Source organism: Centruroides vittatus, unplaced genomic scaffold (assembly GCF_030686945.1).
Source record: "Centruroides vittatus isolate TY-2023 unplaced genomic scaffold, ASM3068694v2 contig_2734, whole genome shotgun sequence".
Taxonomy (NCBI): Eukaryota; Metazoa; Arthropoda; class Arachnida; order Scorpiones; family Buthidae; genus Centruroides; species Centruroides vittatus.
In genome coordinates, this window is record NW_027121741.1 from 240,265 (window position 1) to 264,071 (window position 23,807).

General features: G+C 33.3%; 2 protein-coding genes across 2 annotated transcripts; one reads left to right on the forward strand and one right to left on the reverse strand.

Annotated features, from left to right (window-relative positions):
• The first annotated feature begins 271 nt into the window (after positions 1-271).
• Positions 272-3,857, forward strand: LOC136971953 (glucose-fructose oxidoreductase domain-containing protein 1). The gene has a single exon (XM_067266472.1). The coding sequence runs from the start codon at positions 424-426 to the stop codon at positions 1,600-1,602; it is 1,179 nt and encodes a 392-aa protein (XP_067122573.1). The 5' UTR covers positions 272-423; the 3' UTR covers positions 1,603-3,857.
• An 8,549-nt stretch (positions 3,858-12,406) lies between these two features.
• Positions 12,407-13,238, reverse strand: LOC136971961 (gastrula zinc finger protein XlCGF57.1-like; the record flags this gene model as incomplete). Its single annotated transcript, XM_067266481.1, has 1 exon — positions 12,407-13,238. A coding segment is annotated over one exon (654 nt), but the record flags the coding sequence as incomplete, so codon positions are not given.
• Positions 13,239-23,807: the final 10,569 nt, after the last annotated feature.

Genomic DNA, 23,807 nt, shown 5'->3' on the forward strand with positions numbered 1-23,807 from the left:
AAATTTTAATAAAAATAAAAATAATATTATTTTACTAAAAATGTTTAAATTTTAATCATTTCTAAAATAAATAAAAAAAAAGAAAAAAAAATACATTATTCGCATACAAGAATACTATAAAATTTAAATTTCAGAAAATATCTATAATATTTATAAAAGTAAAAAAATAATTATGTATATAATATAAAACATTAATTTAAAAATAAAATTTAAAAAATCCTAAACTGTGATTAGAATGTTTAACCGTTTTAAAAATACTTGTTTACGAGAGGGCGCTTTAGCAAATGGCCGATGTTGGAGAAGGTTTACCCAAATGGGAGAAAAGGCGAAATTTAAATATTTAAAATTGGTTCGAATCGATGATTCTGCGCATAAAAGTGTAAGGAGAATATTGGATGATCTTTCGATACATAAATAGCTATTATGCTGCCAGGTATCGGCGTATTCGGAACAGGTAACACAGTGCGTGTTTTGGTGTCATGTCTTAGGTCTAAAGGCTTCAAAGTGGAGGCGATTTGGGGAAGAACTATAGAAGCTGCCGAGGAGATAGCCACAGAATTAGAAATACCCTTTTATACAAACAAGATGAAAGAAGTATTGCTACGTAAAGATGTCGATCTGGTTTGCATTGTCTGTCCTCCACACCTTCATTCTCAGATAGCTGTCAAGGCTTTAAGAATAGGTAAACACGTCTTGTGCGATCGACCCGCTGGTTTATGCCAGTCTGAAGTACTAGAGATGGTCCACGCAGCTCAATATTACCCTTCGCTTATCTCCATTCTTTGTCACAGTCTCCGGTTCCTTCCGGCCTTCAGCCAGATGAAAAAGTTCGTTCGGGAGGGATACGTCGGAGAAGTCACCGTCTGCGATGCTAGGGTCCAGTGCGGAAGTCTGTTGCATGATCGCTACGACTGGATGTGTGACGACACGATGGGCGGGGGATTGCTGACCAATATCGGAAGTCACATCATCGACGTCATCACTTACATTACGGACAGAAAAGCCGTGAGAGTCCACGGCATGATGCGTACGTTTACCAAGACGACAGAGCGTATCCGAGGTATAAGACAGATAACCAGTGATGATTTTTGCACATTCCAAATGGAACTGGAAGGTGGTAGTTGTGCTACCGTGACTCTTAATCAACACCTTCCGGGACAATTCTCTCAAGAAGTATTGATATGTGGAACAAAAGGTCATGTGACTGTTCGCGGGGGTGACTTATATGGACAAAGAAATGATTCCACAAAGGAAGAAGTCCTTTATCTTGATATTGAAGATCTGAAACAAGCATCATTAACTATGTCAAAAAGTTCATCCGCTTCGTCTCTTTCTTCGACAAATGATGTATTGCAGTGTCATCTCAATCTCACTTTTCCGAGACTGTATATGAAAGGTCTGGTGAAAATGGTCGGTGCGTTAAAGGAAGCTTTTGCATCCGTCGAGTATCGACACTGTTGGGTGAAAGAACCGGTTGCTACTGCTGCAACTTTCGAAGATGGTCAATATATTCAAGCGGTAATTGATGCGGTGCGTCAGTCGTCGAGAAATAGAGAATGGATCAAAGTAGAAATCATGACAGAAGAACCAGGTCTACATTAGATTTAATATAATTTTGTGAGCACTCGTAAACCAAAAAATAATTCCCAGATTATATTAGTACAAAAATAATTTTAAAATTCCATTCAAAATTTTCCTAATTTGTGTTCTGTTAATTTCAGGTATATTTTGTGCCAATTAGTGATAGTCAGTTTAGATTTTACTTTAAAAAATATGCAATTTTGTTAAATAGTTTTTCCAAATAATAGTTCTTAGACATTCTGTTTTAAACTGAAAACCTTTAATTCCGAATCTTTGATATTGTTTTAGGATTTAAATTGATCTCATTGTTACCTTTAAGAGGTCACAAAATTTCTGTGATTTCTAAGATATAATCAAGAAAACTTGGATTTATTCAGGAAAATGGAGAATCAGGTACATAACTAACTAAAATTATCTATAAATGGTTGAGAAAGGTACGCACATTAACTTAAATTGTTTTTTTTTTTTACATGCACTTAATTTTCTTAATAGTTTGGTGTATGGTAACAATTTTATTTTTATATTCAAGATCATTATTGAGCCAACTTTAAAACTGAATAATGCATTTTCTTATGTAATAATTATTTATAATATTCAGAGTTGGATTAATTCTGTTGCCATATACTACATGGTATATACTATTTAAACTGCCATTTATTTTTAATTAGGAGAAAGTATTTGGTTAATGACCATATACAAGTATTCAAGAGAGATAAGTTTATTTATTTATATTGGTAAATATTAAAATTTTTCCTATATTTAAAAAAAGAAAAGAGAATAAGTTTTATTTAAAAATAGTTAAATGCTTTTAGGTAATAACTTTTGTTTTTGTATAAAATTTCTGAGATTTGCTTTTAATTATTTTTTAGTAACTTAAACATTCTGTTGCATTTCAGAATGAATGAATTGAATTTAAATTCATTGCTGTTCAGTAATATTTATAATTTTTAAATGAAAGTTCTGGTTATCAACATTCTACTATAAACATCTATAATCAAAATGAAAGAAGATATATATTCTAATTAATTAATATTTTAGGTAATTAGATGCATCATATCAGTTTTGACCATATCAACAGCATTTCAAATGATTTAGTTTTTAAATCTATTACATGACAGACAGATGCATGGATCATCATCACGATAGATTCGAACATATGGCAATTTTGGCCAGTTATTCTTAATACAGGTAATGTAGTTTTATCAAGCTAAAACCTGAGAGAAAATTTCTAAGTTATTGATTACATTGAAGCAGTTGTCCTATGTCACATCATAGAAAAACTGCTTGACTTTAGTACCTGTGATTTTTCTGCTCTCTTATTCTTTATGTAAAGACAATGAAGACACACACACATTTTGAATATTTGTTTTTAATGCAAATAAGAAAGCTGATAAATCGGTAGTATTGTAGTTTTTCAGTTTGTTTATATTGTAAACTAAATAGAATGGGCATCTGCTTTAAAGTAACCAATTGTTTTCTCTTCAAAATTATTTTGGTGTTTCTATCTTGTTATCAAAAGTTCAATGTCATTTTAGGCAAATGTGGTTTTCCTTTTCATCTTTTTATACCTATATTTATTAAATTTTTGTTACAAACTGCAAGAAATGCAGTGTCACGTTTACATATTTAGTCAAGGAATGTATATAGATTGTATAATTTATGTTTAATTATTATAATAATTTTCTGAAAAACAAAACAACTGTATAGCACATTGTAATATAGTCTTGTTTGCAAGTTCCGACTGGCAATTCTCGTACAAAGCTTCAAAACTACACATATAAATAAAATATATATAATAAATATAAATATATATATATATATATATATACAGACAATGTTATGCTACCTTCTTGCACTGCTATTTTTTCTAATATGGATTTTCTAAACATTCACAATATTGATTTTTGTATTAAAAAACAAACCTTATAATGTAGCAAAGGAAAGATGCTGGTCATCGTGCCATACATTGCCATGTTTATAGAATGCATTTAAATGTTAGAATTGCAGTTTCAAATTTTGCTAAGCTGCACTGGATTCATGCATCCATTATTCTATTTAACCATGAAGGAGACTTCTTATTGTGGTTGTGGTGTCTGTGATTTATTTACTATTATTTTTATTGCTTTATTTTTAATAATTTATAAGCACGTTTATTAAACTTTTCCATAGCATTGCACATGACCCAATTTTACATAATGTATCATACGTAATTTAATTCTGTCCATATTACTATGTAAAAACCAGAGATGGAAAAATAAAATTCGTTGAAGATAAAATGTGTTTTCTGGAATTTATTGGATTTTTAATTGTCTGATGGAGTCGTCCTGTGTGTTTTGTGAAAACATTTGGGATGCTTATAACTGAATGGCCAAGGCAATAAATGTACTAGCCCATTACCCTTACCCTCTTTGTGCCCACAAGGCAGAGTTTAAAAAAACACCCATTGCTGGAGACCTTGCTTTGATTCCACGTTGGCTCAGGAATTCCCACAGATGGTTAATTTGGATGTTAGTCCATCTTTTACCATCCAACCATCTTGTATACCCATTAAACCACGATGGACGCGAAAAAAATTCCTTTTCGTACCACGAAGGGAAAAATTAAAATATGTGATTAAATAATAATTACGTTTAAATAGAGTAATTAAAAAATGCTTAATTGTAACATCTAAATGGTTTTTCAAAGTTAGAAATTGCCATACTTCTAACAAATCCAGTTCTTTTGTTTTTGTGAGAACACACACTGATCAGAGCAATGTAAATACGTTTTTGGAAATTCTCCAAGCCATGAATTATCATTATTGTTTTGCATTTGCGCATTTCGACGTTTCCTTATCAGTTCCCGGGAAATTTTACAGCGCTGGCAAAAATATTATTATTTTATTTGGCTTGAATCCAAATAATTTCGCAAAGACGAATTTAACATAGTTATACACTGAATAATAATTTTACAAAAGTTATTGCAATAAAGTTTATTTGGTTACGAATTAAAATTTTAGAAGCTATACAAAATTAAAATTCAATTTTAATTTCTGAATTTTACTAATTTCAAAATTTTCTCTTTGAGCACTAAGCGCTTTCCTTCAGTGTTTATGGTGTTTGATCAGGTAAATTTTTGCCATGAAGATTTCTGAAGCTTCTTATTCGAACTCGGGCTTTTCAAAGTGGCAAACTGACAATAGAAATAAACATTTTATTATATTCAACATAAAAAAGAATAAAAAAAAAACTACAAAGGTTATCCCGATCTTACCCGTTTTCAACGGGTGCAAGAATTTGGTTTCCTTCTTCCGAAAATAATTAGAGAAGTTTTAGGCCAAGAACACACATGCGTAAAATTGTGGCAGAAAACTGAATCAGAAATCAGCTTTCTGTTCAATTTCTGTTTTACGCTTTTATGCCAGAACACAACACATAAAAATTCTGGCCGAATAGGAAACGTCACTGCTACTAACAGTGCTACATTTTATTATTATTTTTTCTCTCATATGTTTATCCTTTTTTTTTTAACTCTTTCCGCCCTGTGGGCACTAAGAGGGCCTCTTTTAGTAGGCCCATTATGGGTTCGGCCAGGCCCACAATGGGGCGACTGGGTGGTGAGGGACGGGGCCCGACATATCCGAACGGACCACCCCCCGAAAGATTCCTAGGGATTATTCGACCCGTTCGGATTCGATCCCGGGTCCCCCAGAGCGGTAGGCTGCCACCTTTACCGCTCGGCCATCCGGCCGTCCATATGTTTATCATAGGAGTACCTAGATATCAGGGTAGCGACACACGAGTCATCGCCGCCATGTTCTGTCAAGTGTCATCACGTGGTCTATGGGTTTACATTAAGAAATGACGAGTTTTTTAGTTTAATAAAGCATTTTATTCGTAAAAATGCTTTATTAAACTAAAAAAATCGTCATTTCTTAATGTAAACCCATAGACCACGTGATGACACTCGACAGAACATGGCGGCGATGACTCGTGTGTCGCTACTCTGATATCTAGGTACTCTAATCTATCCCATTGTAGCTTCCATTTTTTCTTCGCTGCCTCTGCTATAATTTACAAAATTTAAATTAATAGACTGTTATTCCGAATCGAAATAAAGAACATGTAATCTAAATACTATATATCGATTCTACTAGACTTACCTGTTATTTGAAATTTAGCACCTGTGGCCGTCCACACACGTTGTTTAAACACAGTGTCTTTATACGTGATATTTCGTCACTCATAAAGACACTGATGAGGTCGAACGGATTCAATATACTCTATTTCGTTTATTTTCTTTTTTCGAGACCGTCACAATTGTAGGGTTAACCCTCATTGCCGCCATTGTTAGAATAAAAACCACGTGTCTACTTTGATGTCACAGAAAAGACTCTCTTTATTGGTGGAATTTTCGCGTAAAAAGTAGGGACATGCTCTACTCTTTTTTCAGTTTTACGTTTCAGCCAAAATTTTAGAAAAATTTTTACGCTTTTTATGCTAGATTTTACGCAGAATTTTACGTATGTGTGTTCCTGGCCTTAGACACATATGCGTAAAATCTAGCATAAAAAGCGTAAAACTTTTTCTGTAATTTTGGCTGAAAGTAAAAAACTGAAAAAAAGAGTAGAACACGTCTCTTCTGTTTACGCAGTAAAATTTTTACGCCAAAATTCCTCCAATAAAGAGAAGTCTTTTCTGTGACGTCAAAGTAGATGCTTGATTTTTATTCCAACAATGGCGGCAATGAGGGTTAACCCTATAATTGTGACGGTCTCGAAAAAACGAAAAATAAATGAAATAGAGGGGTTTATTGAATCCGTTCAACCACATCAGTGTCATATATAAAAGACAATGTATTTAAACAACGTTTATGTATGGCTATCAGTGGCGTGCCGTCATTGGAAGCGATGGAAACGCCGATTCCACCTTCCAATGACCTTCCCTTGTATTTTATAAAATATAAATTTTCATATTTTAACGTACTTTGCATTAATTAAAATTAATATTTTATTATAACTGCATTATATATCTTTTACAAATTTCTATACTACATGTGAAAAGAACGATAAGATTGCTATTGTATATTCGAATCATTCGGTGGCGGAAGGAGTGTCGAAACCGAGTCAATTTCCAATCAGACAGATTATATAGGCATTGGCACATGCGGTTTACAGAGCACCAACGTCACAGTTTAGCTGGTACAAGCAACACGCGTAAAGCGTCCAATTTTATATCCCGGAGCGGCTGTGGGCTGTTAGCCGCCTGCCTACTAGATGTTCGGCCGCTTTCTCCAGATTATGTGAATCATGAGCAGACTAGATCAACGGCGGGACCCCCGGCCCGCGGGCCAGCTACGGCTCGCGAAAAGTTTCTATCCGGCCCGCGAGATCTTTAATCGATTATTAAATTGGAAAAATAACTAATTAATAGTTATTTTTCCAATTCTTTGTAATTTTCGAAAACAATAAGAGAAATAAATGTAGTAATTAACTTTTTATTTATTTATTTCATATTTGCAGACTAAAAAAATTACGAGTCACAAGAAAGCGTCAATTAACTACTACGGCCCGCGGAAAAAACGTAAAATTTATTCTGGCCCATGTTATAAAAAAGGTTGCGCATCCTAGACTAGATTTATAACTTAACCCAATTGATAGGAGTTTACTGGCATGTTTTTATGATAGTTCTGTATAGCTGACAAAAGTTTTAAAAAAATCCATTAAGATATTTGATATATTTATTCCGCTCTCCCATCTTATATTACTTACGGATTTCAATGTTAAACCAGTGATATTACGATTTAGTATGTCCCATCTGTAAGGGGATGCAGAAAAAACGTGTAAAATTATAGTACAGTGTTAAAAATTAACTGTTACTTTGGCAGCATCGTTTACAACAAAATTTAATGAATGAGACGTACAATGGTACAAAAAAAGCTCTAGAATTTATTTTCTTTAAATTTACGATTTATGTATCGGTTGTCATAAAAATTTCTTTCCACTTCTTTCCCAAGACTACATATATTCAAGTACAAAGTAACCGGTTTCGACTTATTTCTATTTAAGAAGTAGTTAAATAATTAAGCGATTAGGGAATTAGAAACATATATAAAACCCTGATGAAAGAGCCGAAATTTTACTTAAACAGAAGCTTAACCGAACCAATCTCTTGCCGAGTACAGTGGGATCTGTTCTCTTCATAATATTAGTTGTAATAAAGACAGAAATTTTTCCAGTTTAATGAGAGTGACCGAAAAGTTGTAAATTTTGGAAATTTCCGTAAACACTTGGTCTTAAAACGAATTAGTTAGAAAACGGACGACAGACAATCTGTTAAGTTTAACATATTTAAATTTTTACAGCTATGGTGAGAAACGTTTAAAATCTACAACAACCCCGTCGCGTCCTTTGATATATACTAGTGACGCGACAAAAGAGGCATTTGACATTGACCGGTATCGGCACTCTCGGGATTTGGCACGCACATACCTACCTGGACCGTCTCTGATTCCATTCATTAGCCACTCGTAGGAAGCTATTTCACTAAGTAGACTGTTTTAAGATTTAAAAAGTAAAGAATATTTTGTTATTTTTATGTACGTTTCTTCACAAAGTTGTATTTAATTATAAGTTTCTTTAAAAGTATATTCGCACAATTGAAAAATTTTTTGTACAAGGCATGCATATTCATCACACATTTTGTTTTACCAAGTAAGTTTTTCTGATTATTTTAATTTTAGCCCTTATATCGTGGCTAGTGATTCAAAAATTTATTTTAAAAGAGTTTTGGCTCGAGACCATATAATGAAAAAGAAAACATTATTAAAAGAGAAAGACCGATGCCCAAATTAAATATAAATACGTCGACAAAAAAATTTCGACATTTTGACAATAAAATTTATGACGAATGACGATTCTTTCGTAAAAGTGAAGCAATTTGGAAATCAAAGAGGAATAGAATTTAACATTGGTAGACAATATAAAATAAATATTGAAAATTATAACGAGATAATTACGATTAATAGATATATCTAAATTACAGGGTGACAATAATTAACCCGTACAAGTTTTTTGTATCGTAAATTTATTAAAGAAATAAAAAGTAGCAAAACAACAGCATATAACAGTGACAATACTTTACGTATTAATCAGATATTCAGCCAGTTTCAAAGTGGCCTCCTTTTGCTTTGATGCAGAGCCCCAAACGCGTTTTGAAATTCTCAGCGATGGGCCGCACTCTTCTGGAGACAGTTTGTCTCACTCCCAGCGCAAGGATTGCTTCAGCGACTCCAAACTTTCATGGCGCTTAAAACAGGCCCTGGCCTCCAAAATGGACCACACACTGTAGTCCATTGGGTTCAGATTCGGCGAGTACGGTGGCCATTCCGCAGACGAGATGAAATCAGGAAAATGAGCCTTGCACACTCCTGAGTCTTCTTCGCCCTGTGTGTCGGCGCCGAGTCCTGCTGAAACGTCCATTTCGCACTGCCAAAATGCTGCTGAGCCCACAGAAGTACCACAGCCTCGAGAATGTCACGTTGGTACACATCTTGATTGATTTTGGCTTCTTGATCGACGAAAACAAGGGGTGTCTTGCCGCTCGCACAAATTCCGCCACAAACCATGACTGACATTGCATTTTGTGATGTTCGATGACGGCTGAGCGTCCAGGAGCCCCCGCGGACCAGTTCCTGTCGTTTTGATGATTGTACGGAGAAAAGCTTCTCGTCTGTGAAGAGAATGCCCTCCCATTGTTGACCTGCGGCCCGACGCTTGAGTTAACGGGATCTTTGGAGTCTCACGCACTTGTTTTCATCGGTGAGGAGCTGAACCTTTTGGAACTTGTAGGGCTTGAGTACGAGTTCCTTTTTCGCCATTAACCGCACCGATTCACGATTGATTCTGATCTCACGAGCAATTTTTCTCATGGAGACCTTCGCATGTCAGTCAACTCACTTTGTGATGATCTTGCGGTTCCTAGACGTGTTGACAGTGCGCTTTCTTCCACGTCCGGGACGGTCATTATTGTTGCCAAGCTCCTTGAATTGCCGAACTGCATCTGAGACTGTCATTTTTGGAACACCGAGCAAACGAACAATTTCACATTGATGCTTTCCTTGCCGGAATAGCTCCAAAATTGCACAACATTTGTTCGACACCATTAAAAAAATAAAGAACTAACCCTTATTACATCGAAAGTACATCTACACGGGCAGGAAATCATGGAGAATTAAACAATAGTATGTAAATTGGTGACAGTAAAAAAGTTCAGGTGCAGCATTGCTACAAACTTTGTACGGGTTAATTATTGTCACCCTGTAATAGATGTTATGTGTTTTTTCTCAAAGCAAGAATTGGCATTTAGAGGGCATAAGGAATTTATTAAATCTAATAAGAAAGTTCGATATAATTACTTCTGTTATTTATTAAGTACGTCAGATAATCTATTAAAAATACATTTAAAGAAGTATACGGTTTTTACTGGCTTATCGAACAAACGAATACGAACGGGCCCTGACGCGCAATTAATTGATTGCCCTGAAAGTCGACTTCTTACAGAAACACAGCTTCCCTATCATAAAATGTCACGGCACGCCACTGATGGCTATAGGTGCAAAATTTCAAATAACAGATAGGTCTAGTAGAATCGATATATAGGCCTAATATTTAGATCACACGTTCTTTATTTGAATTCGGAATACAAGTGTATTAATTTAAATTTTCTATATTATAGCAGAGGAAGCGGAGAAAAAGTGGAAGGTATAAAGGGATAGATATATGAGAGGAAAAAATTAATAAAATTAGCACTGTTAGAGGCAGTGGTGTTTGCAGTTTCATTCGGCCAGAATTTTTACGTATGTGTGTCCTGGCATAGAAGCGTAAAACAGAAACTGAACTGAAAGCTGATTTCTGATTCAGTTTTCTGCCATACGATTTTACGCATGTGTGTTCCTAGCATTAGATTGGTCAAAAAGTATGTTCGATTTTCCGCAAAAACCCGCATATGAAAAAGTACAGTAGGAGCCCAGTTCTTCAGGGTAATTTTTAATCCTCTTCAGGAGGAATATCGAAAAATCCCTTTTTAGTTCACATTATCATGAGGAACCCAGTGTTTCAAATTTCAACTTTCAACTCCTAACCGTTTGGGCACTTATTAATATTGTCAACCCATCTCGATTATATAATAAGATATATACACACATATATAACCGTAAAGAAAGCGTCGAGTCCAACACCAACTCCGAAAGAATATAATAATTCCGTAGACTTGTCTAGTTCAGCAGACTAAGCAGTTCCGAGAAACTGGTGGGAAGAGTTTTGCACTCGAATCAGTTCCGACAGTTCCAGTCCTAGAAGCGGAACTGGATTTTTCCCACCTCTAATCCAAGGTTCGAACAATATATTAATTAATATAAACAAATATAATTTCAATATTCCGTTATTCAAAAATTTAAACTTTGTCAAAAAAGAATAGAATTAAATCGACCAACGTAACGACTTAGCGGATATTTCGCGAAACGTAACTTTTTCGGTTAACGAAAAAGAATTTTTAAATGAAACGAATAATATATGAATATTTCGAGAACGAATAAACGGAACTTGATAATATTTGATACGTAGGTCGGAAAACATAGCGAATGACGACAACACTTATTTGTTCGGACGATGCGCATATTTTTAGTTTTTTTTAAATAAAATGTAAATTCGAATATAGAAATATTCAAATTCCAGTATAGAAGGTTCACTCCTTCGCTTTCTTAACGGCTTTCCTTTACAGAACCTTATTCAATACATAGAAATATTGTTTTGAACATCGATCGTTCAATTGCAAAAAGTAGAGCGAGAGGTGAGAGCATACATCACGAAATATTCATGAACAGCATGAAAAAATCCATTTACTCTCCAATTATGGCAGAAACTTCTAAGACGACCTTCTTTATGAAACGTCCATCATCGTTTCTGCCAGAAAAAGAAAGTGAATAACATCACAACGTGGTAAGAGACAAGAATGGACATATGCAAACAGACCGTTTCCCGATAAATTCTTTCCGGTTTTCATCCTTCCGAATTCAATCCCAAATGCCCAAAAGCGGTATCTGCCTCCAAATTCGCTCCGACATTCGGTCGTCCGACAACTTTTCATCCACGTACTGTCAAAATTCACGAGTGATGTTTATCGTCGATTTATTATCATCTTTCCAAGATTACATGTATTTGAAATGTAAGACCAAGCTACATTTACTAAATCTATTTATTAAAAGTAAATGCATTACAAATTCATCATACAAACAAGATTAAACTAATGACATCATTCGTTTAATTCTATAACCTTAAAATATAATTTCATTTCATACTAAACAGTCTAAAAATAATATTTAAAATAATTTAAATCCGAATATAAAAAGTTACAAAATTATTTCTTAATTTAATAAAAAACAACAAAGAATAATAATTGTTGAATTTTATTGTTAGCGTTCCATTGTTAAAAACATTCGATTCACAATTCGAAAACGAAATGTCTATCATTACACATAGAAATTGTACGTTTTGGAAGAAAATCATTTCTAAGTCTGAATATTCTAATGTACTTTTACATGTTCGAATGAATTTCGTTAGACAATTACCATTCATATGGCTCCCGTGTGTGTTTGATCCAAAGGTGGCAATTAAGCATTCCTTTCGTAAAAACTTCTTTTTACTCTCGTCACAACCTGTATGTACAGCTTTTTTCCTGTATGAATTCTTTCATGACTTTGCAAATTTTGTTTAGTTGTAAATTTCTGTCTACACCAGGGGTCGCCAAACTTTTTTGATCGTCGACTCCCTACGACTTTTCGAAACCTCACATCGACCCCCACCAAAAAGTTTGTGTTACAAGCAAAAACAAAAAAAAGCACTTACTATTTTAATATATATTTTTTAATTTTACATTTATTGTATATACGTTAATAATAATAATGAGACGGATTTGCTTGATGATCCTTAGCAATATTAGGTTCAAAATTTGTAAGTTTTAGTCTTTTCATCGATTCCCAAATAATGTTGTATCGACCACTTTTGCAACCCCTGGTCTACATACATCACAACTGTAAGGCTTTTCTCTAGTGTGGGTCCGAAGGTGTCTAATTAAGTTTCCCCTTTCTATAAACTTCTGTTTACACTCGTTACAACTGTAAGGCTTTTCTCCTGTATGAATTATTTCATGATATTGTAAATTTTGTTTAGTTATAAACTTCTGATGACACTCGTCACAACTATAAGGCTTTTCTCCAGTGTGGGTGCGAAGATGTCTAATTAAATGCCCCTTTTGTGTGAACTTCTTTTTACACACATCACAACAGTAAGGCTTTTTTCCTGTATGAATTATTTCATGATTTTGTAAATTTTGTTTAGTTATAAACTTCTGATGACACTCGTCACAACTATAAGGCTTTTCTCCAGTGTGGGTGCGAAGATGTATAATTAAATGCCCCTTTTGTGTGAACTTCTTTTTACACACATCACAACAGTAAGGCTTTTTTCCTGTATGGATTCTTTCATGGATTTGCAAATAGTGTTTAGTTTTGAAATTCTTCTTACAGTATTTACATGAAAATTTCTTTTGGTTTCTTTTCTCTGCAATTAAAAAAGTTGTTTTAAATAATAATTTTTCGATGTATAATAAAAAGTTTTTAAATGAAAACAATAATTAAATTAATAATAATATTTAATTAAATAATAGTTTTTATATCTAAAGGCAAATTTCTGCATCAAAACACGAAAAAGTAATTCTAGGAATGATAATGTTTGAGTATAAATATATTAAGTTACTAATGTGTTCAACAACAGCTAATCAGGGAGGACATATTAAGGTAAACAATTTCTGTAAAACATTTATCAAGTGTATTTATGTCTTCATAGTTTTTCTGCATACATTCTTGGAATAATTTCATGCTTCTTCAGTGATATTCCAAAATGAAAATCATCCATGTAAGTAAAGCAGTATCTAAAACCAAGTTTTCCTTTAATCTTGGAAAATATTTTCTTTAAAACTTTGTGTTTCGTCCAAAGAACAACTGAAAGTAATCACCAACAAACATGAAATAAATTATAAAATTTAATTTAATATGACTTTTTAACATTAGAATGTATAATTCATATTCGAATTCATTCGTATTGTTAAATGTAGTATTGTATAATGTTGAATTCAGGTAAAAAGAATACTTCCTTTATAACACGTTTCTTATAAGAGGAATTCACAACGTTCAAGCCTGTAAAGTACAAATTGTTAAGAGTGAATCGTGGATTTCATTCTTGCAAGATTGAATTCTCTTCTTGTCGTTTTTAGTTTCCTTTTTCTGTATTTTCAGGATGAAAATTAGCTAAATCGAAAAAATAAAACGATCTTAAATATCAGACAAATTCATATTCATAGTATTTTGTACAGTGACAAATTTCTATTCTCTACTTTAATTTTTTAAAATATATAAATTCTCTTTTTGAATTATTTGACATTTACAGTGTATACACTTATTAAAATTATAATAATTTTTTTAAAAATCTACTCTGGTATTCGAACTTCTGGCACTCACATTAATTATGATCATATTAACAGCATTGGTAAATTTTTGTTTTTTTTTTTTTAAATAAAACAATAATACACGTTTTATTTAAAAACCTTTGTTTTTTGTTTTAAAACAGTTTTATATTACGTTATAAAATACTGTTTTAAAATAAAGTTTTAAATTTTAAAAATTGTTTTATTACATAAATTTAGTAAATAAACTTTTTCTGATTTGTGAGCAAAATGTGGACATGAAAATAGGAAATTTTTCTCACTGTCATGGGTCATAAAAAGCATGTGACACGCCAACTTTTATCACTGAGAGATTTCCTGACAGCACATGCCAGTTAATACTGTTAGAATACAGCTAATGTATTGTAGTATTATTTGGATAGTAAAAGACATTATTATTATTGTTGTTACTTGTTAAGTAAAGAATGAGTGCAGGAAGAAGACTTGATAATATCTGGAACCAGTACAAACTAATTTCTGAAATCCAGGAAAACCGGCATACAGGGTGCAATGAAAAATATGTAGGAAAGAAATGGCTGGATTAGTCGCTCGTATAGAAAAACATATTGAAGATAACTACCTACAGAATAATATATAGGAATTGCAACAGCTGAGTATTTTGAACTGTTATAAGTTTTAATTTTTTCTATAGCTTGCTATAAAGTTTTAGCTGGGTCATAACTCAATTTGTACCTATATAGATATTTTTAAGTTCTTCGCCCGAGTTACATAGTTATGCCCTCTCGGGCAGTTTACATAGCATTACGAAAAAAAAACGGTCCTTTTCGAAAAATGTATGGGCTAGTACATATACATCGTTATCTATGACCTATGAAAATTTTATTACAGTAGAGAATCGCTTATCCGACTCAATTGGAAACTGGGGTTGGTCGGATAACTGAAAAACAGATAACCGAAATGTATGAAAAAATACATTATTAGTATAGTACAGTAGAGAGTCGGTAATCGGAATCAATTGAAGACAGGTTGTTCAGATTAGTGATTTGTTCCGATTACCGATTATGTACGAAAAAATATATTAACCTGTCCGATGTTCAAATTTTTCTCCGTTGCGTGTCGCTTCGTGTTGAATTTTCGTCGATTTTAAGCCTAACGAAAATTTTTATAATAATAATCGAGGCTATCGTATCGTTAAAAATTATTTCTTTATTTTGTACAAACAAAATAAATATATTGAAGAATATAAAAACATGAAAATTATACTTTAGAAGTGAATCTAGTATCAAAAACGTAAAATTCAGCAGGACACAGTCCGACTGAAAATCGTTTCGATTACCGGCGATTCCGATTACCGGGGTTCCGATTAACGACTCTCTACTGTATATTAGTAATGTAATTAGTATATCGCTATTAACCTACTTCGCGTTGAATTTTCATCGATCTTAAGCCTAACAATAATTTTTTTTAAATGATGTTGTAACGTTAATAATTGTTTCTTTATTTCGCACAAAATAAATACAAAAATAAAGAAAAATAGAAAATTAACCCTGGTTTAAATACCGGCCTCCCCTTCATGGTCGAGTCATGTTGTCAGCTAAAGTGATGCTCTACTGCAGTGTTTCCCAAAGTGTGGTACGCGTACCCCCAGGGGTACGGGAAGAGTTTAGTGGGGGTACACGCTGCATCGTGCTTCGGCTGTTCCTGGTCAACAAGCAGTTTACTTTTTTCGATTACAAACATAGAAAAATAATAAAAAACTTCGTTACTTCTTAGCGGTTTCGCCGGGTGCTGTGATTCTGTGTATTCCTCCACCCTATGGCCAAGACAACAGTGTCACACAAAAACCTCCAGTATCTACACATTGAATTGTTACAATGTGCGCGTGTGTATTTTTAGCTTTTGTGCGATTTTTCTAACAGGAAAGGTTTGTTATGTGCTTTAGTATTAATAAAAAGCTTAAAATGCCGAATAAACCAATTTTTCTGTAGCTAGTTACTACAACTAACAATTCTTAGCAGAGACTTACTTTGACAGTGCTTCTAGAAAGACGAAAATGAGACCTAAAGTCCATATCGCTATATCTAGGAACAATATTTTCCACATAGTCTTCTATTTTGGCTTTTTCGATTTTTCAATTGCAGCAGCATATAGAAATGGAATATCCTCGTTATCTTTGGTTTTTGATTTAAAGTATATGCAATTTTTTTGATGAGGGGTACTCAGCATTAAGAAAACTATACAAAGGGTACACAGATGTCAAAAGTTTGGGAAACACTGCTCTACTGTAGTTACTTTTGCCACAAAAGTTTTTATAACGTTTTATTAATTAGCATATTAATTGCCTCATTGATTTTTATGAGAGTTTTTTTAAATAAAATTAATTAAATCGTTCTGAACTTTTATAAGACCGTTTTGATTTCGGTAAAATTTTTAAAAATACCGTTGGATGATTTTTATGATATAAGCAGGGTTTTTTTGTTTATTATTCAGTAGAATTTTTTATATATACCTTTTTTCAGTTTCTTCCCTATTTTAATAGCATAAAAATCAGAAATTTTGTGTTATACTGTCAACTGGTTTGTAAACAATGTAGACTGCACGTGTGAATTTTCACGCCTGTTAAATGAAAGAATAACAATACACCTAATCAGTATTTAATTTATTGTTTCTATATTTATTATTTAGATTAGAAGGAGTCAGAAAGTCAGGAGCCTGAGTCTGAGACCAGTGGGAAGCGCCCCGCCACCACTTCTGGCTCCACTAGTGGTACTGGCACTGCATCCCAAAGCAAAGTAAAATTGCAACGCATTGATTCATTTATTGTGAAAAGTCTACTAATCAAAAAATGTAATTGAATCTCTAATGCGCAAAATTTATATATGCCACTAATTCAGCCTTTACTCATATAGAACACCCCAAATTTATAAAATTTTGTCAGATGTTGAGACCTAAATATGACCCTCCACACAGAAAGGAAATTGGGGGACCCTTGCTGGACACTGTACACAATTCCATTGAGAATGAATCAGCTGATGAGTTATAGGATATTACAGTCTGGTGGCTATTGGTGGGTGGAGTAATATCCATAATGAACCAGTAGTTTGTGTCTCTGTGACTAATCCTAATGGAACAGATCATTTGATTGACTCAGTTGATACAGGTGCAGAAAAGCACACATCAAACTACTTAAAAATTATTGCAACTGCAGCAATATGAAAAAAATGAGAGAAACATTAGCAATGACAGAAAATTTAGATATTGTCACTTATAAATGCTCCGCTCATATTTTAAACTTACTGGCTCAAGATATCAACATTAAAGAGGTTAAAGTTTTCAATGACTTAAACAACACTACTGAGCATTGTACACAGTGCCGTCTTTAGAACGTAAGGGGCCCTGAGCCAGAAGAATGTTGGGGCCCCCCATGAAGAAACAGAATCAATACTAGATTACAGACCTAGGGGTCGCTGGTGTAGCTAGCATGGGCGAGACCGGTTACGGGTATCGTTCTATCACTCTTTTAACATATCCCAGAAAATCTGTTGAACCCTTTTTTGTTTTTATTTTTTTTTTTTTAGCCAGTGAGATTTTTCACCCTGTACTCAACACTTTGCACTACGTGTTGGAGGAATTATTTCAATCGTATTATTAATGGTTTCTTCATTTCAAGTAACGTACTTGTTTTCTTTGTAACTTTATTACTTTCGGATTCAGGGGCCCCTAAGACCTCGGGGCCCTGGGCCCGGGCTTCGTACGCCCTCCCTTAAAGACGGCACTGGTTGTACATTTCTGAAAATAAGAAATTCTTCAAGCTGAAGAAGCCACTGTTGTCAATCCCGTTTTGGTTTTGTACATGCAAATCTTAAAAATGCCATTTCATAAAGAATGATTTAAAAATGCTGTATTTTATATTAAATAAAATATTTTGTACATTCTTGGGTCTTAGACTGAAGTTTTTCTGATTTTTTTCTATTTTACTAGATCCCAGGGTTTTATTTCCAAAAAAAACCAAGTTTTAAAAGTTTTAAAACAAATGTTTTAAATTTGACGCCTATGTTTTAAAACATGTTTTAATAAATGTTTCAAAACTTTTTTAAAATCATGCCAACCCTGCATATTAATTAAATAAAAATTATTTCATTTCATTTTAATCCTTATGGTAATGCTTTATAAATCATACACTAACATTCTCTCTTAATTTTATTAACAATAGAGTCATACGTTCTAGACATATCCAAAACACAGAATTTATGAGGGAAAACTTATTTATAAACTGCTATAAACAAAAATCTCATAGGACTACTTACTGGCTCTGCACCGTTCCAGCCGCCATTGCTTAAGCTTGTTTTCGTCGTGGAGCTGCACATTGGTGGCGGACGTGCACACAACGTGTCACGTGAGTTGGTCAGTCGGTCACGTGATTACATCTCCGACGCGTTTCAAGACAACTTTTTCTTCTGGCGGAAGAATTCGTCGCTTTGCACTATACCTTGCAGGCGTCACGTGATAGATCAAAGACGTCTTAGGGTGCGTACTGTACTGTACTGTACATTAATAGCTGTCGCTCCGCTGGACTGCTGTTTGTAGACATTTGTTAACGACCGTGAAAGAAAGAAAAAGATTGCGACGCCTGTAATATCCAGTATCGTGATGATGGCGGGATCTAAAATATGGGATTTAAAATATACGTTTTTAGGAACAAAATTTTAAAAGATGGGTTCCAAAATCATTCGAAGTAACTACGAAAAACACTCGAGCGTGTGGGTATATATATATTAACCAGCGCTTCCTCAATTTCTAAATTTTCATTGATAAAACCACATAATGGACACTATAACAGAACTATCTGAGCCATGGAACACGCCACGTTGCCTCCGTCTACCGTCAGGGCCCTTAGGGTCGAGTTATAAACTCCGTATCGTATCCGTATGGCCGTAGCTTTTCCGTAAGAAAAGTTCGAATCGATCAAACTTTTACGGTAGGAATACGGAAAATTGACCAACTGCGCATGCGCCTTGTGCCATCAGTAGATATACAATCGGAAGTTGTGCCGGAAGCAACCGACGAAACTTTGACAAATTGGTTAAAACAACTTTTGCCCGACAATGCCGCTTTTGAATAATATTAAATTTTAAAATAAGAATTAATTTGGTCATAAAAAAATAAAAAAATAATAAAATGAATAAATATTTATAGTGTTAGATCTGGCAATAAGTACAGATGATTTTGCGCATGCTCACGATGGACTAGTTTGTAAACCATAAAAAAGTTTGTTCCTTTATGGATACGGAAAAGGCCTCACGGTAGTTTATAACTATTGCTATAGATATCTAGTGTAGCAAATATTTACGAATACGGATACGGTTACGTTACGAAGTATATAACTCGACCCTCAGGTTAAAACGAGTTAAACGTGTTAGTAACGAATCAGTAGAAAAGTCTAACGAAAGAAGTATAACGATGACGTCATTCTCGTTTAATTCGTTCGAATTTACGAACATACCCATAATCTCGAGATTTTCGTGTTGTACTCGAATTGAAGTCATTGAACTCGCTCGTGTTACTATGACTCACATAATCGGTTGTCTCGAGTTAGACCCATTAATTAAGCGAACTCGAAAGGCGAGTGGGAAATACGTCATACTCACTTGGTTACCTGTTCGTTAAGCATGATGGGATTATTTACAGTGCGTCTGAGTTTGCGACTATAATGATTCGACCAATCGACTTAACTGTAACAAGTTGTAAACAAATTAACGTGAATTAGTTTACACGTGTAATCAAAACTTAACACTTCTGATTAATAAATAATCTTATTACAGTGTCTATGCTAGTAATAATTTATACATGTAATTTACCATCATTTTAATTCTTTTTTTCGATGAATTAGGTACCTTCTTTTTACTTTTGGAAAAATTTGCTGTAAAATTTTAACAATTGTTTATTAAAATGTTTTTATTAGTGTTGACATGAAAAGAAATGACCTCTACTCAAGGTCAAAAAACTCGTTGCATTCATAAACAACTCGTTTAGCTCTTTCTAACGCTTCGATTGCGTCCAGAATAGCGTATCTGTCAGCCATTTTAACTTTCGTGTAGCGATCTCACATGCTTTCCCATCTCACCATGCCAGTTCTACTCAATTTATGGTGAGATGGGAAAGCACGTGAGTTATAACTTATAACTCGAGACTACCAATTTGACGTCAGGTTGTGAGATGTTACCACGTGACACCTTTAACACGTTGGGAGTTGTAACACGAATAATTCGAGATTAAGGACCCAGAACGTAGAAACGGTTCAAAACTAACCATTATTCCTAACACGTGGTTACCTCTTGGCGTAGCCCGCGAGCCACGAAATCTGCTCGAGTTACGCTTCCGTAACACCGTCACATTCTATACGAAATTTACGAGTTAAGATTTGACAACGACGATTTATGTTTACCGCTAACGACTTGGCTTTAATTTCTTTTATAAATCGCACAAATTTTATCTATTAAGCTATATTAATTAAATACCTGTAGCTTTTAACATCAAATGGTATACAGAAATGATTCCATATTGAAAGAAATCGAAAGTAACTTAGTCGACAGAAAATTGCCAACCGGTATGTATTTAAAGAACGAATAGCATTACCTTTCTAGATATTTGGCTTCATTCTTGATGCTTAAATATAACGAAAACGCTTGCGTTTAGAAATGCCAAAACGTTAAACTTGGAAATTTTTTCCTAATGCTTCGAGTCCAATAAACTCGGAATGAAAGACGCCTTCTATTCATTTCTGTTACGAACTAAAAGTAACGTTTTGATTTTTGAATTGTTTTTTTCGCGCCACGAGTTACTTATTATTGTCTTTTAAGTTCCTCCACGAGTTACTCCTAACCAAACTTTTTTACCCCATCTTTTAGACTCTCCATTTACTTCAAATTATTCTTTTACCGGCTGTTCAGAGTATGGTTTGTGTGGAACCATTTTCTCTACATGGCCATTTTCTACATTTTAAACGCATTTGTAAACGGTTACTTTATAATTTATAATCATTTGTTTTTATACATGTATATATTTATCGTGTATTTTGATTGTTACCTTTTTTCCTTTATTTGTATTTTAACCTTGTTATGGGTGTTATTTTCGGGCAGGATATCAATTGTTTATGACATCTCCTTTAAAATTAAAAATTTTAAAAATTTCAATTAGGCTTTTATATGTTATTATTATATGTTATGCAGAAAGGAATCATGCTCGATTCATTAAATGAAGAACAAAACTTTGTACTAAAAGCTTAGATAGCTTCAGTTTCAATACAACGTATGGGTTAAAATTACCTATGGTTCCAAGATGGCGGTTCGTCTCTGATTCCAGCAAATAGAAAAAGGGAGACAGTGGAGACGCACGTTCTAACCTAACCTATTCTAATAAATTACCATAATTATTACCAACATAATTATTAGAATAGGTTAGGTTAGGTTAGGTTAGAACGTGCGTCTCCACTGTCTCCCTTCTTCTATTTGCTGGAATCAGAGACGAACCGCCATCTTGGAACCATAGGTAACATTAACCAGTGTATGTCTTTAAAACTTTTTTAAAACAATTACATTGTCATAAAGCACTCCCGGAAAGTTTTGATAAAGCATGGAGAAAGAAAAGGCTATTTCTCTTTGATTAATTAAGTTTATTCTTTACTTGTTTTAGAATTAGACAATATTTGTTATAGGCTGTTATAGGGTATTTTTATAACGTTAAAAACTGACTTTTGAAACCTCAATTAAAAGAAAGTTGTTTAATTGTTTATTAAAGTTACATACAAACGGGGAATAAATCGATAATCACGAGTTATTGGCCGAAGCCAAATTAGTAAAAAAAAATTGTAATATAAACCAAATTTAAGGAATTATCTTGTAAGATGAAAAGATTCCGGGAAACATTATTGGATTAAACAGTGCTAATGGCAGAGTTATCGTTAAGACATTTATCCCAACCACTTTAAATAGTTTTAGACATTACTAGCAAAATTTTATTATACAATATTATAATATAAATATTCTTTAATACAACTAAGCAGAATTTTAAATTAACACTTTTTTTATTTACAAGTTTAGTAATAATGCTTTCATGCATCAGGAGGTATTTGGCGGTTTAATCCATTTGGAAAGAATTAAAAATTAAATAAAATATAACAACAAAATTAAACAGAACTCAAATTTATTTTCTAGCGATTCAGTCCTTTTGTAATAAACTGTGTTACTCCATGTAGAAAACCTATATTGTGAATAGTAATAAATTACGTTATAGTAACAGTAATTATATAAAAATAATAACACGTAATGTCGTTCTATTTATTATTTTCTTTAATTCCATCAGGAATGTTTCTCTCGATCTCTATCGGACAATACGATTTATAATTAATGGGTTTCTAGTATTACACAATTTTTCGTACTTACGGAAATATAGTTTCTTTTCTTCTCTTTTAATAGTAACATCAAAGTTACGTTCCTCTTCGTGTGTGAATTTTAGCGTATTTATTTGCGTATTCCTCTATTTCTGTGGCTGTGCTTATTCGTGAATCATATATTATTAAAATATCATCAACATATCTTGCATAGTAGCAAATACCTTTATACTGCGATACTTTTTCATTTGTTATAATCCCGCAGATGTCTGCCAATTTCGGTCCTATAACGGATCCCATTGCTATTCTTTTCTTTTGTCTGTACAAATCTGTAAAAATTTTAAAGTAATTATTTTTTAAAACAAATTCAATTAGGTTTATTATATATTCTGGCATTTTATATATATTTAAATTTTCTTTAACCATTTCCAAAGTAATAGACGGATACATCGATTTTATGTCTAAACTCATTATTCGAAATGATTGCTTGATTTGATCTTTTAATAATCCATTAATTGCTTGATCTGTATTCTTTATACTATACTTGGATTTATCTATATCCTGTAAATAGTTTTTGAGGCAATTTTGTAAATTATATAATATAGAATTTCTAAAATCAACTAGAGGTCTACATGTATTTTCTTGTTTATGCGCTTTTAGTCTTATATTTCGGGGTGGCCAACTTTTGTGTACATAAGATCTACTTTTTATCTTAAAAATGTGTCGCGATCGACTTGTCATAGGCATAGTCTAAGTAGGGCGGAGAGGTGGGAAATACAAACTTATGTTTATACACTGTGTTTCAGTACGAAGTGCACTCCCGAGACCTTTGGGTAGATAAGCAAAATATATGTTCGAAACTATTTCTTATTTTTTAAATCACATATTAAGTTTTCGAGATATAGGCTCATAAAGAAAATAAATTTCCAGACCCAAATTTGCGGCTACGAGTTCATTCCGTACAGGCGGTACCTGAAAACATCGATTTTTGGATACTTTTTCAACATAGATTTTTAGTAGCTTAAAATATAATTTAATTTTTTTATCAGTTGCAATGTATAAGTTGTAGTACTATTTGTTCGTGAATGTGAAAAAGTTGTTATAAAAGTGCACAGTATAGCTGATAATTTGATTATAAGATTTTACTTTCGAGATTTTCTGGGGCCAGGAAAATTTATCATTAAAGAATGATATAAAATTTTTAGACATATTTTTTGCTAATCTATCAATAATTCGCTGGAGTCCATCTCGTACTGCAACACCCTGTATATCTACCTACGTTAAAAGCAACATAATTGTTTAACGGGCCAAAAAACTCACGTTCAGGGGAATTAAAACAA

Coding starts and splice junctions, on each gene's coding strand:
- LOC136971953 (XM_067266472.1), top strand. CDS start 424: ATGCTGCCAGGTATCGGCGTATTCGGAACAGGTAACACAGTGCGTGTT.